Source organism: Corvus kubaryi, unplaced genomic scaffold, assembly GCF_017639235.1.
Source record: "Corvus kubaryi isolate FWS band 111438036 unplaced genomic scaffold, C.kubaryi_AGA036_p1.0 76, whole genome shotgun sequence".
Taxonomy (NCBI): domain Eukaryota; kingdom Metazoa; phylum Chordata; class Aves; order Passeriformes; family Corvidae; genus Corvus; species Corvus kubaryi.
In genome coordinates, this window is record NW_024582063.1 from 14,084,298 (window position 1) to 14,103,447 (window position 19,150).

At 41.8% G+C, this 19,150-nt stretch overlaps 1 protein-coding gene across 1 annotated transcript in view; it reads right to left on the bottom strand.

Moving 5' to 3' along the window:
- Nucleotides 1–15,621, bottom strand: part of LOC121675754 (collagen alpha-1(II) chain-like) — a 91,642-nt gene extending 76,021 nt beyond the window's left edge. Inside the window, exons 1-2 of the mRNA XM_042051444.1 lie at nucleotides 15,594–15,621; nucleotides 13,272–13,799 (exon numbers count right to left, since the gene is read on the bottom strand). Coding sequence (XP_041907378.1) covers nucleotides 13,272–13,799; nucleotides 15,594–15,621 — 556 coding nt within the window. The remainder of the gene's footprint in view (nucleotides 1–13,271; nucleotides 13,800–15,593) is intronic.
- Nucleotides 15,622–19,150: the final 3,529 nt, after the last annotated feature.

A 19,150-nucleotide genomic window follows, 5' to 3' on the forward strand; every position in this document is an offset into this window, starting at 1 on the left:
ATGCTTGGGAATACATTGTTAGCCTCACTGATGGCTGGACCTGGGAATGCAGCTGCCTCACCTATCTCGCACTACTGGTGGTGTATTTTCCCCTAACACAGTACTCTTTTCTGGATTATTATGACTTGCACACAAATTGTTGTCACTACTCCATACCACAGGTAGGTTTCATAAAGTACTCTAATCATCAAGTGGGACCTATATGCAACAAATTATTGTTTCAGCATCTTGCCTTCTCAAGTTCACTCTGACTTTTTAAAAAAATATGCGATGGCTACTATACTAATAATTCTCTGGAACTTAGATCGAGGCAATTCAACTGGGGAAAAGAAGAGTCATGAGAGAAAGAACCATTTATTATTCACAGGAAAGAGTAAACGTGTTTGCTGTTCACAGGCAAATCCCTGACTGGGATCATGAAGAATCTCCATATCTCTTAATGTATCCACTATCACACATTAAGGGCTACAGCCCTTAATAGAGATGGCCATAGCTCTCCTTCAGCAAAGAGGAGAAGTAGACTTTCAATACTGAAAGCAGTCAGAGAAGACTCTGCCTGAAGCATGTGCAGGCTATATAAACAGGAAAGGAAACACAGGCAGGGACAGGCTGAGTGCCTTTCCCCAAGTCATGCGCCAGAACCTTGACAGAGCCAGAAATAGCACTCTGGCTTCCTGAGCCCCCTCCATCCCACGGCACACCTGGTCTCCCACACAGTTAGCCTGCAGACATCAGTCTTGGCTAGAGACACCGTTTCAGACATCAGTGCATCTGGACAATAGAGCAGCAGCAGCCTCCTCACAGGAGCAGCATCTTTACTCTTTTCAAGAACTGAAGTTTTAGGAGAAAGTATTGGGATAGGACATATTGCACAACAATGATGATATTTTAATATTCTTAACTCCAAATCAGTTGTCTATCCTTTCCTGGAGAGCATTTAAAGGATTTGTTCTTCATTGTAAACTCATAGTTTCTCCACCCACGTAAGAGGCTATTTTTAATCACTGGACAGCATCACCACAGAGTCTAGTTATATGTCTGCTAAAAAAAGCTCCCATTTTAAGCACTAATAAACCAAAAATCATAGCACAAGAAGAAATCACTCTACTAGACAAACATCAAACACAATACACAGCATTATTGTTTGCCCTTCCCTGTGAACAGCAGAGACATTTCACCCTGGAAGTCATTCTTAGTTAAGCAACTGAAGTACAGTACTCATTCTCCTCATATTCTGTGTGATAACGGCAGTGTCTGAAATGAATGCTGGGGTCTCAGGCCTGTATACCCACAAGCAAAATTCATCAGGTGAGAATGAGAACCGTATTTTTGATTCTTGGCCCTTTTCTATCAGATGCAGGGCAGTGCTTGGGTTCATCAAACAACTCAGAAAATCAGAGTGCAGGCAGTGGTGTCTCACTCAAGAGCAGTGTGTGCGTCATTCCCACCCAGCAGCATATGCACTTGGTGCTCTACTTCATACCCCCAGGACTGTCTGGCTGTGTTAATGCAATAAGTAGGTGTTTTGGTTTCAGTTTTCTCATTCCTACTGTAGCAGAAGGATTTGGGGGAGGGTTTGAATTGTAACCTAAGGAAATTGTATATAAAGTTTGTTCTTGAGCCTCTGGGCTGCTTTCTCTTCCAGAAGGAACATACCTCAGCTAAATAAAATGACCCCTCCTTCTCCTCCAGGTTTGAGCTAATTACACATCCATATTATTCTGCACCCACAGGTTGCTACCTCTCTTTGCAGTAACAACAGTCATTCAAGAACCAAAAAATGTAACACTTTTGAGTGCACCCTGCCTCGGTGCATGCAGCCATGCATCACCACCACACCAGTGTCACCGGAAACATGTCCTGTCCCATGCCATCTCGTGCTATTCTGCTTCTGCCCCTGCCTCCACCCTGTACATTCCTACCCTGTGGCTGAAGCAAATCCACCTGTAAAGCCTCCAAGCCCTGGGAGCAGACTGCTGTCACCTGCTTCCCATGGCCTTTCAACTTCTTTGTCCTCGAGGTTTAATTGTCAAAGCTGAGCTCTCCTAGGCATGTAGCAGGAGCGGCACAGTCTAGGCTCCCGCCTCCCCAGGAGAGTGGGGCACGGGGAGAGGACAGCGAAGCACAGCTCGGTGCCCAGCTGCAGCCTCGCACCAGGCAAGGGAGGAGGGCACCAGGTATGCTGGGCAGGCTGTGGCCTGGGGAGGAGCAGGGGAAAGGCTCCTCTCATCCTGTTTCTTTTTTGAGGTGTGTTACTCCCACTTGGCAAAATCTTGCCATTCTCCTCGAACACCAGGCTACACTGGGGCTGAAGAAGGAAGGGCCAAATGTTTTGATGATGCACATGGGGCCTGGAGTAAACCCAAGTGAATTAATAACGCTACACCTGGGCACTGAGTGCACACGCGGCCTATTACTCGGAGGCTGCGAGCCAAATGCCATTAACCTCCAAGGCAGATCATTATTAGACCATAACACCCAACCTGTCATGTATCATTGTTTCATTAACACAGTTCTGGAAAGCCTCTAATAAAGTCAGGGAAACTGTTGCCTCAAAATTAGCAGAGATTACAAGATTTTCCACGTGGATACTGAAGAGAAGAAAAGGAAGTTTATTACAATAATTTTAAGGGCATTAGAGATAACTGTGATAATTTTGCTTCTGATCTGAAGCCTACTGAAGGCAGTAAACAGGCTCCCATCCTTTGCTTCTGAAACGGTGATTTTATTATTATAAATATGATTCTCCCCCACTCATTTCTTAAATTAAATTAGAGGTTGCCCAGCCCAGAAGAAACCTGTAATGCATATGCCAAAATATTTGCATGGCTGACAAGCTCTGTCTTTGACTCTTCATGAAAGGCATATAATTGTGTTTAATGCAATTTATTTGTCATTAAAGAAATAAGCTTTGATCCAAACATCTTTGCAACAGAGATCCAAAGAAACTAAGACTCCAGGTCTATTTTAAAGCAATGTGCATTTAACATTCATTCCTTCCCTTATCTGATTAGGAAATTTATTCCCTAGTAGATTATAAAAATATAATAACAACAACGAAAGGTTATACTTACGTAAGTTTACTGATGCCTTATAACTTATGCCTGATGGAGTTTGCTGTTGGACTATTTATTGTTTTAAGAAGGGTCACTCTCATCCAACTTGCACAAAAAAATCTTCAGAACAAACATTATTGACCATTCCACCACCAGCAAGTTTTAGATAGCATCTAACCAAGTAGGTTTCCAGTGTTTCAATGGGTCTCCCAATGTCAGCTTACAAAAACCCCATGAAATTTAACTGAGGAAAGAAAAAAAATGAGAGTTTTGAAAAACTTTAATTGAAACACTTTTATGAATTATTTTAATGACAGTGTCAGCTTGTCTACATTGAAGACCTCTGCAGCATGTGCAGGGCCAATGTGGTCATGGTACTTCTGTCCACAGGGGAGGAACAAGCTACTGGTTTAGAGGGGTTTTGTGTGGGTGTTTCTTTTTTTTTTTCTTTTTTTTGGTTAATCCAGATATGAGAAAAGTAAATCGTCCAGAATGCGATCAGTTAAAAAAAAAAAAAAAAAGAGAGAAAAGAACTCCAACAACAACCAAACAAAAAACAAAACCCCAAACAAGACAAAATCAAAAAACCACAAAAAACCAATCCAACCAAACAAAAAAAATACAAACAAAAAAAAAGGGGAAAAAAAAAAGAAAAGAAAAAAAGAAGAAAACCCCTCTATAACAGAAAAAACCTGAGGTTTTTTTTCCTCTGCCAAATGCCTCCAGAAAACTTTCTGTGGGAGTTAGAATATTCATCTCCCAGAATCTGGCCCCTAATGAGAAATTCCAGTGTGCCAAGCCAAGAGGGGAAAGGATAAAAAAAAATGGAAGCAAATTCTACATCAATTGTGAAATAATCCATATCATCTAATTTCCTTCTACGTCTGTGAAATATTTATTTGAAAGGAGAAAAGTTACTTAGAAGTCATGATTGCCTAAAGACAAAGAGAACCTTTAAAGATTTGACTTTCAAACTGGTTCTTATCCATATGAAATTTAGTTATTACAGTGTCTAAAAATCACTGACACACACAGTAGATGGGCCCATCTTTTGGCAACATCAGTCTCTGCAGCCTGGATAAATTTGTTTCTGGCACTGGCAAATACCAGATGATGGGGGGGGAAAAGCGAGACTAATGCAAGTTACTCTGCCAGGATCAGCACAATTTACAGGTCTCTTGTGGGACTCCTTAATCCTGCACTCCTGAATCCATGTGAAGTTCCAGTACTTCCAGCCTCTGCACAACTGCTTAGACGACATTACAAACCACATCCCCTTGCTTTAAATCCCAAACAAACTAAAATTTTTCAGATTCCCTGGATCTCTGATTATAAGCAGCAGCAAGAAAATTCCTTTTCATCTTCTCCTTCCTTGTGGCATCAAAAGACACTTGTCCATCCTTTCTCAGCAGCTTCTTTCCCAAGAAAGGAAGTCCCAAGCCTATCTGCTGTACAGAAGCTGTTTGGTGCCTTTGACAATTACTGTTTCTGTGATCTGAATCTTCTCTAGCTCTGATCTACCTTCCCTGATGTGGATCAGATGCCCTTAGATGTTTTCTGTGCTGTTGGCTTTTGACTATTTATCCCATTTTGTGAAGCCTTAAAGCAGGCAACAGTGGAACCAAAGGCCCTTCCAAAGATCAGTAGTGAGGAAAGCTGGGTTTTACCATCATCACTTCTTCAGGGTCTGGCAACCAAATAAATGCATTCTTAAAAACAAACTAATACCACACTCCCAAATTCCCTCTGCACCAGAAAAAAAAAAAAAAAAATCCAAGAATTCCAGGTTTTCATTCCAAGTCATGTAATTTTTGAGTGAGGCTGAGTCAGATTTGTTAACCAATTAATTTCTTTTTTAAAGAGAAGACAATCCTAGAACAAGCCCAATTAGATAAACAGATTACTTAAATCAAATTTCTAATGGTGCCATGCTAGTTTGAATTATTATTATGAAGATCCTTTTAATCCAACCAAACCAACATAGAAATTGTCCTGCTGTAAAGACAAAGCTACTTTAGAGAACCAGCACAGTAGAAAGCTCAGTCCCAGTGAAACTGTCTCTAGAATACACTTGTTAGTTTAACCCTACTTTTAAAAGGACCAAAAATATAATGTCAGGCTCCTGAGTGCAAAAGATCCATTCTGGAAAGTCTGTTTTTCCATATTTTTTAAAGGAATAACCAGCACGTGCCTTTGAGTGTCCCAGGAGGTAAACCTGGGTTTCTGTCAATGGAAGGACAGAATTATCTGCTTTTGCAGACATTTTCCACTCCGTTCCCTAAGTTCACTGAGCTCTTCTATCATGTGTGTAAGGATGTGATGGGGATGGAAATGGAAACACCAGAGTATGAAATGCATTCCCTCTTGTCCCATAATGACCACTGGCTGGGTCTTGCAGGAGGATGCAGAGCTTGTTACTGCTGTCAGACCCAGCAGTGGTTCAGGAAAAACTCTGCTCGTGGAGAAGTAGAGCCCAAGCTGGCAAGTAAATACAGCTCCACTAGAAACACACCAGTAAGCAAAGAGTCCCAGCTCCACAGGGTCTGAATTACAACACAGGGACAGTTTCAAGTCCTTCAGATCTCACCCCTAGTCAAGTGAACACTGAATAAGCCAGGAACCTTTACCTTATAACCGGAAAGTACAGGTCCAGGCCTTTGGCATGTTTTTTAGGGAATAGTTATAGCTGTGATGACATTTCAAAAAACTGTGGAAGCCCAGCCACAGATGCAGAGATGAAGCATTCATAGCATGCATTCTAATAATTTTTGTTTACACAGCTTAGGAAAAAAAACCCAACTAAAACTAATTCCTTTTCGTGTGGGAATCTGCTCTGGTTTAACTCAAAGGTCATTTTTAAGTCTGTGTGCATTTACAGTGCTAGACAAATATTTGTCAAATATACAGGCTGCTGCTCTCGTTTGAAAGATAAAGGTTATGGGGGGAGGGGGAGCAGAAGGGAGGGGAGGGGAAAAGACCCAGCCAATGCAGAACATTGAACTGGATGAACCTTAAGGAAAAGCATCCATCTGCCAGCGAGAGACACATTCCCGCTAGCAGAGACTGCCACCTTTTGGGGAACCGCTTCAGAGGCCGAGCAAAGAGGACACTCGACCTTTCCCATAAATTTCCAAGCTTGGTTCTGCATTCGTGTGTGTGTCAGAGTCAAATGGCCTTATCTTCTCAACTTCCAGTAGAACTAAAAAAAGAATATTTAGGAGAGGATCACTAAGCTCTGCTAGGTTTTTCCTTTGCTTCTAAAAAAGCAAGGTATATTTTGTTCAGTCTGTTCATCTCTGCTACTAATGTTTTTGAATCTCAAAATTACTAATGATTCATACCATTCCAGCTAGGAAAACTCAATCAAATTTCACAGAAGAGGAAATACCTCAGATCTCCAAATCCCAACTCGCTTCCTATTAGCAGCTGCGAAAATGAGGTATATTCAGATTCATGCTTCATTTGGGGACAGCAAAGGAGGAACTTAGCTAGGACTCTTCTTGGCTGGGAGCAGCCAGCCAGCCAGCCTGGATGTGGCTCTCCAATAACCACTGAAAACACTCTTTTTTACCCCAGTGCTGACCCCAGACACACAAACACAGGGGTCATTACAGTAGGTAAGCAAGAAGTAAAATAGATCACAGATCAATTGGGTTAAAATGTCATTGACTCTGCTGCTCTTTTAGTGATTGACTTGTTCATGCACAAGGATAGAGCCCACAGGGAGAAAACTTAATACTTTCCACTCTTCACACGTTTTTATGGGTGCTTTTGGAGCATGTGTGAAACATCACTGTTAAAGACACTGCCCTAGGATTTTTGGATATGTTTTACATGCAGTCTGACATCAAAAGTGGCCCCTGGGTTAAAAAAAAAAAAAAAAATCAATAATGAAAAAAAAAACCAGCTGTTGTTTAGGAAAATACTCTTACTACATCTTTGAAGTAGAAGCAGAAAATTCAGTAATTTCTGCTGTCCTTCTTGCGTCTCTTGACAGAGAGGCTTTGGGTTTTATTTTCCCTTTAAAAATGAATATCTGCCCAGTTCCAATCCTAATTTGACTGAGACCTCAGGAATATTAGGTTCTTGTAAGAGTTCTGATTATACGTAGGGAAAGGAAAGAGCCTGAATACCTCAGAGAGGAACAGACTGCAGCCAGAGCTAAGCCACACCATTAGATACCAGGGGCTGTGCAGGAAACGAGGTGTCACATTTTATCTCACAGCACAATCTGTAGCTGTGCCCCACTCAAATCCCTCTCCTGACCTGCCTTTTTCTGTTTTTATAAAAAACAGTCTTTGCACTGTCACTGCCTCTCCCTCACTTGCTCTCTCAAACAGTCTCAAATACTCTCTCCCTGCAGTCTCAAATCACAGCAGAAATCTTCTGTACAGTCCCTGGGGGCAGTGATGCCAAGGAGTACATTTCACAGGAGTCTGCCCTCCAACTAAACCACCTTCCAACCCTGTGAAACGCTCTCTTCTATCGAAATTCTCCATTCAGAAGAATGAAAGGACATTGCCTTTCAGAAGGTGAAAAGCACCCATGTGATGTCCTTGCACTATGAAAGGGAATAAGGCACAATACTGTCATCTGCTGTGTCTCCCAGAGCAATCTTCCCAGCTGCTGTCCCTACTAGGCTGCTACCTTCTTGTCCTCTCCATCCTGCTCCTTGTCCTCAAGCTGAAGAGGGTATTGGAGGAAAAAGAACATTGATTCAACTGTACCAGCCCCAGAATGGCAGTGGAGTGGGAGCTAAAAGACACCCTGTTCTTCCTGTGCTGATGATTTTCCTCTCCAGCAAGAAAGGGAAGGCAAGAGAAAAAGCTTAAATTCTCATCTCACATGAAGCATGCTGAGAGCTCACTGGTTAGAAGCCACAAGCCCCAGATCTGGAAACATCAGAAGAACACAAATATAAATCACTCTATATAAATCACTACAAGCTGACCTAGTCTTCAAAATGCAGTGAGATGTGTTAAATGCTACCAAAAACTGACTGGCTACTTATTTCCATTTTCTTTGCTGAAATACCATGGTCGCTATAAGCAACTGAACCCTACATAAATTCAAAGCCCAAGCCAAATTTTGCAGCAGCTATTCTAGATTGTATCCAATCAGAACAGCACTTGTTCCAATTTTGATGTTAGCCAGGGTTCAGAACAACTGAACTTAAAAAAATTGTTCCACCATTGCTGAAAGTTTAAAGCATCTTAGGAAAGTATGTTCTTAAACTCCTGCTATTAGAGTGGCTACTTATTCAGCACCTCTGACTTATGGTTTGATGCCAAAATAATTTTCCACCCCCTACAGGCTCTGGAAGTAACATGCTCCCACCACCGTAGGAGAATGTTCTCAGACATCCATCCACTTGTGGGGGTAAAAGGAAAAAAAAATCGGGCATTTTCTTGTCTTAATAGAGAAATTGTTCGTTGCACAGGAAGAACACAGAAGATAACTTATTTCATCCTTGAAAACCTAATCTTGTCAGAGACAGACATTCAGAATATTCTTTTTTAAGCTGGATATCTTTGAAGGCTGATGTGATTTTGGTGAGCCAACCAGTGTTAATCAATTAATTTCCTTGTTCTCCTGTGAAAAGATAAAGCATTTTCTCCACTGGAGTTACTGTAGCAAAACCAACAACAGACACCAATGCAGTGAGCTGAAGAACGCTGTTGGGAATATGTGACAGTAAAGGCTTGAGTGAACCTTTGTTCAGCAAAGAAACAAGATCTGGGATAATCCCAAGTTTCCAGTATTTTGTTAAGAAGTGCCATATAACGTGACCACAGACAAACAAAAAAACTAATTTAACCCATTGAAGTCTGCAACCTGAAGGCAGGTAGGCTCACTCTGAGAAGATGCCCCTGAAAACAACTGAAGTGAAAACAATTGGAGCTGCTGTGGCCTCCTTGAGGTGCCTTCAGCACTGTCTGGATTGCCTCCCTTCCACAAGCCTGACTGTCTTCTACCCGTTGGTTTACGCTCAATGTCAAGGACATGTTGGTTTGGTTGGGAACATGGATCAGAACGTCAAGAATCTCTCCCCTGGCCTCAGGATATCCCATGAAACTGGGCAAAAATCAGGTTTCAGGGGAGTATTGTAGCAAAGTAAAATGGATATGCTCCTAGGCCAGCAGAAGCATTCAAATTTGTCTTCTCCCTAAAACAAATAATAAGCTACTCACCAAAATCTGTCAAGTCAGGCTTTAACAGCAGGATAGCAGAGTGTTCTCAACCATACCAACTTTGTGTCCTGTTAAATCACCTCAGAAAATTATTTTTTAAAACCTTGACAGATGAATAAAATAAACGTTTTCTGGTTTAGGCGCCAGAATGAGGGTGAATGAACAGGTCTAGACTAACTTGTCAATCTAGCTAAATTTAAACAAATATTTCAGCATTATTTTAGCTAAAGAAAACTTTTAGCCCTTGTTACCCTGGTCATATTACTAAAAGGATGTTACTTGTAACATTTAAGTAGAATGAAGTTCAAAATCATCATACATTATCAGCTAGAAGATTTAGGACACTGCATATTAACACAGAGCAAGATTTCCTATGGCATTGACATCCTATGGCATTGAAATTCCTCCCAATAATTCAGCAAGGTTTGATCATCTACATCCCTTTGGCTCCTTGGAACTCTACCCTTGCTAGAATCAAAACAAAAGGTTGATTTATTTCTAATCTTCCATCAATTTCCCTTGCTTCTAAAGGAAAAGAAAAAATTAAATAAAAAACCCCAAGACCTAGAAGACAGTTGTCTACTTGGAGCTGAATATAGCAGAAAGTATTTTGATTATTTCAAAACTTTCTAGTGATTTCTCTGGAAGGAGAACCAAGCCCCTACTTCGGTAGGAAAAAGAAAAAAAAAAAAAAGAAAAAAACCAAAAGGAGGGTGTAAAAGCAACTGATGGCCTCCAAGAGAGGGCAGTCTCAGACTAAGGATGATTCACAGAGAGCAGTGCTGTTACACCTGTTCTCTACCATATTTTACTGTATGTATCTAAGAAGCTTGATGTTTATATATCACCACCGAAAAAACTTGGGTATAAGTCAAAACTTACAAGTTGGCTGCTGCAAGTTTCAAAGGGGAGGGAGATATTTCCCTTTTACAGATGCTGTAAGAGAAGGAACAGCGCTCCACACACGGGTTTTGTTCAACAAAAATGGCTCATAAATACTGCTCATCTTTAAACACACACTCAATTTTATAGAAGCCAACTCACTTTGCTTCCAAGGTCACTGGCAGCAAGGTCATGGTGAGATACAATCACACAGATTCTGCAAGATCAAATACCAGCAGAGCAAAAATGATTAGTTAAAAATTTGCAATTTATGTAACACTTCCCCTCAAAGACAAAGGTTTCTGAGGCTTCTTTGTCTGGTTGGTTTCAAGTCACTAGGAGCTAGCTAGACTGCGCCAGCCCTGCTGTCCATTTTTCCTTCTGAGCACAGGCTTGACTACCTGAAAAACTGGGGAGAGAAAACTACACCAGACCAGAGCCTTCTCTACTTTTCTTCAAAGCCATGTCAGCCCCCAAATACAGTCCAGAATCTTCTTTCTTGCCAGTGAACAGACTGGCTTCCAGAAAAATGCAAACCTTTCCACTAATTTCCACCACTTCAAACACCTCCAAAGCTTTAGACCCCTCCTTTTAATACTGATACTTCCAGCCAAAGCACCAACTGCCTGGTGGTGGTCTCCAGGCCCTGGGGAGACACCACATTTTGGGTGATTACACTCAGAAGATAAAAATATTATTTCCTGGTTGGAAATAACCCAAGTTGTACAAGCCATTTACCTCTACTGACACCAGTGTTGAAAAGCAGAGCCACCAGGTGACATGCAGGAAGCAGCACCCAGAGCTCTGAGCACCAGGGGTGGTGGTGCTTGTGTCGGAGCCATGCAGAACAGCAGTGCACTGGGGACAGACACAGGCTGCCCTCAGGAGCACTGGAGAAGTGCTTACCAAACTAGGGATGGAGGAACAGCTGTGAGCATGGCACTACTTCAAATTATTTAAGTAACAAGATCCTGATTAATGTCTATGAACATCCTGCTAAAGCCCTTAGTCCAGCTGCACACCATCACACTTAGCACCTGTGAGATTCATCTGCTCTTGCCCTGCAGGTGGCAAAGCCACAGACAGGTTCACCAGTCAGAGAAACTAGAGTCCCATGAATCTTGTTCCTTCAACCAGAATCACCCTCATCATCTCAGAGATGCATCTTGTAGTTTTTCTCTATTTCGCTCCCTAACGCATTCACATCTTTGTTCATGCTGGTGACTGACTTCAATGAAGTCCCATCTCATTAATTTCAATAAAATGGTGAGAAAAGTCACACACTCATATGTTTTCTCCAGTAAGGCAGACCTATGTGGGTATCAGGAGTTTCAGACAGCAGTGAAACTTTCAGGTGCAGAATGCAAAAAAAAAAAAAAAAAAAAAAAAAAAAAATGCGGGGGGGAGATATCTTAATGAAAATTGAGCTTCTTTAGTGTGATTTCAAGGCTGCATAAGAAAACAAACAAGGACCTATTTTCTTGTTTCTCTCACTGAGATACTAAAAAATCCTTCAAACAAACAAATACTCCTTTGCCGCAACCAACTCCACCTTTGCTGCAACAGAACAGCACCATGGGAAACACCACTTTTATCTAAGGTGGTGCCCAGTGTGCAGACCCGAAAAGTTTGGTGTCTGAAATGAGACTTTTACAGCTACAATACGCCATTGGCCTCTACAGTGATAATCCTCTCGAGTGCTTTTACAAGCCAGAGGAGGTAAGGTAGCTACCACTGAGGTTAACAGAATGATTTTCACTGGTTTCAGTGAAAGCTAGCCTCAGTGCTAGTCTGATCATCTACATGGTAAGGTCCTTGGACAAAAGCATCAAGGCAGAATTTCGGAATTCTCTGTGCAGCAATAAAGTAAGAACATATCTCAGGATATCATGGCTTTTAAGAAGCCAAATCCCCATTTCAATAACACACATCCAAAGTTGAGTATTTCAGGTCACTTTAAAGGATTTGACTCCATGAAGTGCTAAGTGTGCTTCAAACAAGTAGGGAATCCCAGAAGTGCAGAGTTAATTACCCTAACCACAGCACTACAGACACCTTATTTTTTAGGGAAAAGCCAAGAACACAAGTGTTTATGCAGACATGGTGCATTTCTGCAGAAGGGTAGTATCTTGATTTTAAACATGCAACAACATGTCAAAGCCAGCCCTTATACAACCAAGCACACACAAAAGGATAATTCAAGAACCTTGCTGTAATTTAGGTTAAACGGATCTCGGGAAAGAAAATGGAAGGTGACAGAGAGCACTAGGATTTAAGGTGTGAGGCTCTTTGAAGGAGTCTGAGTCCAGACATGGCATCCCAGGTTCAAACACTTACCCAGTCAGGCCTCAGTTCCCACCACCAAGAGGAAGCCACCTGCATACACAAACCCACACTTTTTACACCTTAATATTGTACTTTGGAGAGTCATCCTCAGGACCGTAATGCAAATGGGAACCTACCTCATTCTGTAAGACCTACAAAGAAGATTCTATAGCTGAAGGCAGCAGGCAGGACCTAAAATATTTTTCCCCAGCAGCAGCTTATGTTAATCTAAAAAGTAGTCTCAGAAGACCTGAAAGCCTCTTCTCCCCACTCCCCCCAAACCCAGAGTACATCCATTACAGCTAGAAGCTGGCTACTTATGACTACCAACAAGTGTTGCACTGGCCTTTAAGCCAGTCCCAAATGGACTTGGAGCAAAAGCATCCAATCGAGACCAACAGCAACTCTTTATTCAACTAGCAGAATTGCACCAAACTCTGCCACAGACAAACTGCTCCATAAAACCAGCGGGGCAGGAGTCCTACCACCTGCCTTTACTGACACCCTCCTTCCTCACCTGTTCCTACCATGCTCTGGGTAACAAGGAGCACACACACCTGAGCACCCAGGCACTGCTGAGCACCTGGGACACTGCTGCAGCTTGGCAGAAACAGTTTTTTCTCATCCTATCTCACCTCACTCCTCATAACAGCAACTTGCAAATCACTCTTAGCAAATTAGTACAGGTTTTCTATCTGAGCAACACTTCTGGGATTGCATTGGTGAAAATAAGTGAAATTAACATTACACTCTTCAGAACATGAAAATCCACCCACAGCATCCTCCTTCCTCCTACAGAAGAGCTGGAATCACTCACCCTTGCGTAGTACTGAAGGCCTCCAAAGTTTCTTTGCGCCTCGCTCCCAGGGCCAGCCCGCGCTTTCCCTCCGACGGTCACTCCCGACACTCTCAGCCAGCCCGAGAGTCACAGCCCGCCCTGCCCTGCCCCGCTCCGCGCTGCCAGGGCGGGGCTCCCGCCACGCCTGTTGTGGGGCAGTCCCGGAGCACCCGGGGCTCGCTGGCAAAGCACGGGAGCTGCTGGATCGCTGGATCGCTGGATAGTTGGATCGCTGTGTTGTCCCGCCTTCCCGGCTCCTGTGGCTGCGCTTTGCTGGCACGGCGGGAGCCAAGGCTCCGGCTGGCGCACCGGCCGCCGTCAGCCGGGGCTCGCCCGGCCAGCCGAGCTCTGCCGCGCTGGGACTGAGCACTGCGGGCGATTTCCTGGAACGATCTTCCTTGCTGCTGCACTGCCCTTGTCCTCGTCCCCTTTCCTTAGCCTTCCACTGCAGAATTAAAAAAACAGGAAGGTTTTGATCAGGTTTGTTAAGCCTGTGAGAGGTAGGAGCTCACCTTGGGGTCCAAACATCCGTCCGAGCTCTGAAGTCACCAATTCACTGTGCAAACTTCTGGCAGCAAACCCTAAAGCCTTCTAAAGCCCCCTCCAGCTTTGAGTTTAGAGACATTTCTGGCTAGAGGGCCCCAGAACGAAGTTGCTAAATTCGAAACAAGTTTCAGTCAACTCGTGAGTCAGTGCCTTCCTTTTGCTTCCAAATTTGCCCTTTGATTTGCTGCAGCCTATGGGAGAATGCCAAATAAAAGGCGTGAAATGTAGCCTTGACTGAATTAACAAACTGTTTTGCCAAGGTCAGTAGTTCCCAACTTGGGTACTAATAAATCACAAATCAGCTGCCAAAAATGTGGGAATTATTATTCATTAATTTGGGGCTCTTCATGTGGCTTATGAAATTTTAGGTACAGCCCTGAAGGTTAAGAAGTATTTTTTAACTGCTGTGGTTCTCTTGAAATCAAACCAGCTGTAAAATACTGCCCACGTTTAGGCTTAAAATAGCTGAAACCACCATTTCCTGTGGTTTCACATGAAACATACACTTGGTGATGAGTGTGCCTACTGTTGTAAAATAAGGGCACAGGGTATGGTCAGGCAACTCAGAAGGGGTGTTTGTCAGCCCACTGAAGGGCAAGAACTGATCACAGCTCAGAAGGGCCTGAAGCAGTTAGGGAGGATCTTGGATTTTTCTGTCCTTTGCTGTATTGCTACTTCTCGTGACTTTATCAGCAATTATTTTCAACAGCTTTTTGAGCTGCAGGTTCCAGAAGCTAGGCAGCTACACAGAAATTGCCACTTAAAAAAAATAATCTAGCTCTCATCATTATGGGAATAACTTTGGAAGTATAGCATAGGTACCCACAATGGCTCAGAGAGAACCTATCAGGGAAAGGCTAACCTATTTTGCTCCTTGATTTTATGATTTGGGGATATATTTGAGACTATTTAGCGTTACCTCCTGTGTGCAGTAATTAAAATGCAAGAGATTCATTCTTCCCCTCCCCATAAGTTAGCATTGAATGAGTGTTAAAAATAATGCTTTTGTTCAAACTCTCTATTCTGAAACTTTCAGCAGTCTCACATCTGTGACTGTGAATTTGAAATTATATTAGATGTAGATGGATATCATCTCTCCTGTTGATGAAAACCCAGGAGTTACCAGCAATGAAAAGAAGTATTCGAATTTGCTCATGGTGTTATAAATCATATTTCTATACAGGTTATATACAGGAAATGTTGTCAGATTCAGCAGAAGGACCAGCTTTGCCACCCAGTTGTCTGGGTGACATTCTAATGATTTCAGTGCAAGAAGAACACAGATTTGAAAGCAGCTTATTTTCAGGTCTTGCTTTTAAGTAATTAAAAAAATAAAGTGAAATCACTGCCTCCCACAGAAATACTAAAGCGGTGAGGGGGCCTCAAGTGGTTTTCCTGGTCGAAACACAATACAAAGAAAATGAAGACTGAGACAAGGCTTATTTAAATAAAAGACAGTAAGGCATGTATATGAGGATATATAGATGAATTATGCTCTGATCCTAACAACGCTGGAAGGTTGCTAAGATTGTACTTACTTTAACCTGACATACCATATGGTAGATGACTCCTTACCTTTTCTCAGCTGGAAATGTCCTCTACTGAATGACTACAGCTGTATGAAAAGGGTCCAGTCATATTCTCACTAGACAAAATACCTTTTATTTGGGCTGTATTTGATATCTTCCCTTATCAGTATGGAAACCTCAGAAATCACAATACTTCAGCTACAGAGAATGCATGCACTTCCAGTACTTGCTGGTCTGTTGGTGATAGACACCATAACTGCAGAGGGTGGCACAGCAGAGGACAGTGCTTCTGTCCCGCGGCACAGACAGCCCTGATGCAATGCAAGGTGCCTGCCCAGCACAAGGGAGTGAACACACAGCAGAATGTTAAATTCTCCTGTGCACCTCTTTTCAGGGTAGTAAACTCAGCTCTGAGATCTCTCTGTGATAATTTTTTTAAAGGTAAGCCCAAGTCATTGTGTTAATCTAAGGAGATAAAATAGAACACATTCCAAAATGATTTCTTATTGTGCATAACTTTATTGGATGGATGAATGCCCTTGCATGATGCCAAATATGTTAGTGAGACAGCATGAAGTCAAATGATGTCACTCAGTCACAGTTTTCTTGAGGAAATTAGGTCATTTTCCATAATTAGGCTACTGTGTGTATAATAGCTGAAATCCTCCATGTATAATTGGTGTAGTGAGGAAAAAAAATAATTTAAAAGCTGAAAAAGAAGGGCAAAGAGAGCTGCCTTTTTTAAGAACGTTTTTTCTTATTTTTGTAATAATGCTAAAGCATCTTCAAGGATGTTCTGGAACAGAATGGGGATATCTATGTGCTGACAAAGATGTAGGTTAAGGAAAGGAGTGACTGAGAGTAAAGTAGGCACATACTTGTAAGGCATACTGGAGCCTATAGCATAGTGACTAGGGGCTTAATTCTCATTTATGTTCATCACGTTCCTTGCCTAGATATGAATGTAAAAATTGATCACTGAATATGGGCCTGTAGGTAAATTTTCCAAAAATCTCACCTGTAGGCTTTTGAAGAGAGAATTTGTCAAAAATCACTGTGTACTTATACAGCACTCCCTGTGGAGCTGGCTAGGGGCCACCAGGAAGTAAGAACAGTGAACCACACTTCTTTAAAATGTAATATAATCGATATCCTTCTGTAGCTCAAACAAGGAAATCTTTCATGGAAATCTACCTTAGGTTTCTTACTGCCTCCAGTATAGTCAGAGCACAACTTGTAGGCTATATCTAGTCATTAGCTAGAAGCCAGTCCTATCCTTTTAACTGACTAGAACCAGACTGACATTTCAGCATGTGAACTGAAAGTCAAACCCCTTGTTTCCAGGTTTGTAGTACTTGCTGCAATTCATAGAAGTGGGTATAAGACATAGATTTCATATCTGAGAAAAGATTTGGGTAAATAAGTCAATCAAATTGTTTGTTATTGAGTTTGAGGAAGAGGAGCAGAAGAGAAAGAAAGTAAAGCAAGTTACTGTCATGGCTAACTGATGTGCAATGACAGGGTAGGCAGCAGGCAACAGACTCTTCTTCACAACTTTTCCATACAGAAAATGTGAAACCAGCTGTCCCAGTTCAAGGGCCAGGACACAACCGCCACAGAGATTCTGCCCTTGGCTGACTTCATGACTGGTGTGTTGCAACAAACTAATGCTTGTTGTTGGCAAGGTCATGTTCTGTCACATTTCTGTCTTGACCCTGGGGCAGAATCCAGGCTCCTCGAGGGAGACAGAGTTTACCACCTCTGTCACAGACTGTCCTACTCAGTCACTGTTTTCTCCCTTATAAATGTGTTGTGGTGAATATATATGTTGTGGTGAAGCTTTCTGCCAGAATTTGTGTGCTCCCAGAATGTCCTTGTGCACAAGCAAGTTAGCTTTTTCTGGGAGGCAGGTTTATTGGATCAGATAAAGCAACATGAAAATGGCTATCCCCATTTCAGTGTTCCTGAATAGTTTCTCATCAAGGTGTTGGCCTGAATCTCATAGATATAGTTAGCCCAGGAATCACTGCACTCTTCCCTATTCCCTACTGTAGACATGCCAGCATTTCAGTTTGCCAGCTATGAACTGGAATTCCTTGCAGAGATTGGTCACAAGTTCACTGTGACTTTGTGATACAGTAAAAGATGTCCCTGTAGTAAGGTAACATGAGGCCTTTAACAATCTTACAAAAGACTTTCTTCTTTGTTATTCAGGCATAGGGAGACAAAGTTCTTCTATTGTTATTACTCTATATAAAGAACCTTCCAGAAGAGGATCTATCAATTCCAGATTATAACATATAAATAAACACAGGACCTCCGTTGCTTTTTGCCCTGTTCATCTATCACATATGCTAGGGCAAAGCAGGCATATTTGCTCGGTAGGTGATGTGTGGAGAGCTGGATGACAGATACAGTGAAGATAAGAAAGACTAATGGAGTTACTGAGACCACTTCCTGTTGAATCATTTATCAAGTGTTTTGTCAGTTTACAGATTTTCCAAATCCCAAAGCACACTGAAGACAGAATGATACACAGTTCTCTAGAATTCCATCATTAGTTCTAGCTGAATATATTAGTTTTTAATTGCTTTTGCTGCCAATGATCCAATTACATAGTTAAACACAGGTTCTAGTTATTGAATAATCAGTAAAAGAGCAAGAAGGGATAGAGGATACATGTGTATTTGCATATTTACCTTATGCTTGCCATATGTGTATTTTCTAAGAAGACACTGAAATAGAGCTATGGCAGTTTCTTTGCTTTTATTAGTTAGCTTCCCTGAATTCCTTTTGGAGAATGCACATATCATAATGCCTTAAATGCTTTCTAATTACATATTTGTTCAGCAAGTCTCAAGACATCCTCATGAATTTCTTTCCCCATAAATCTTCAAGAACTGCAAAAAAGATTTTCATCTCTGTCCAGGGATCAAACCTTGTAATGCAGTCAGGAAATCAATTTGGTTTTGCTGAATGACTTAACTGGCAAGTGGGAGGCATAGGATACTGTTTGGCAGACATAACAGTAAACCTCCTACAGTAAATAGGTACTTACAAAATCACTCATTCTCCATGTACCCAAGACCTTTCAGTTTCAAACATGCTCTTGTCATTGATTTACTGTCTTAAAATATGTCTTCATATACAAACCAGAGAAGAAGCTAATGTAATTTTTCCTTGCACCCAAAGAAGAGGAAGCTGCAACTCCCATTTTCAAATTATGGTCTCTATTGCGCTGTTTTGCTTTCCTTTTCTCTCTCCAAGATTGCTGTCACTTTGCCAGCAGAGCTGAAACTAACACATAGTAGGACAATATACTGTTGCCTTAATTTTTGCTGCAGTTTTTATCAATTTTTACTTTCATTTCCTTTTTTATATAAGTTTTCCATAGTTGCAAGGGCACAGTAAGGTACATAACAGCTGGGATTACTGCATATGTTAAGGGAGTCAGAGATGTTCATGCCTGAGTAGGAAGTGTCTCTTCACTACATATTTCAATATCTGAAGATAATTTCTCTGTAAAGCCTAGTGCATCTCATATGAGCATCTATGCTGAAGGCCAAATTTAGAGTAGGATGTCAGTAATAAGAGATTGTGAGTAGGTGCAAAGAATTCCAAAGGAATTCCAGGAGTTGAATTTTTGGTAGTCAGGCACTGAAAAATTCCTACATAATATTAATAAATGGGCAAGTCAGCAAATGGTGTTGCATGTAGACACCAGCTGTTTCAGACCACTCAGCTTAGGCAACCTTCCAATACACTGGATCAAAATGCTGTTAT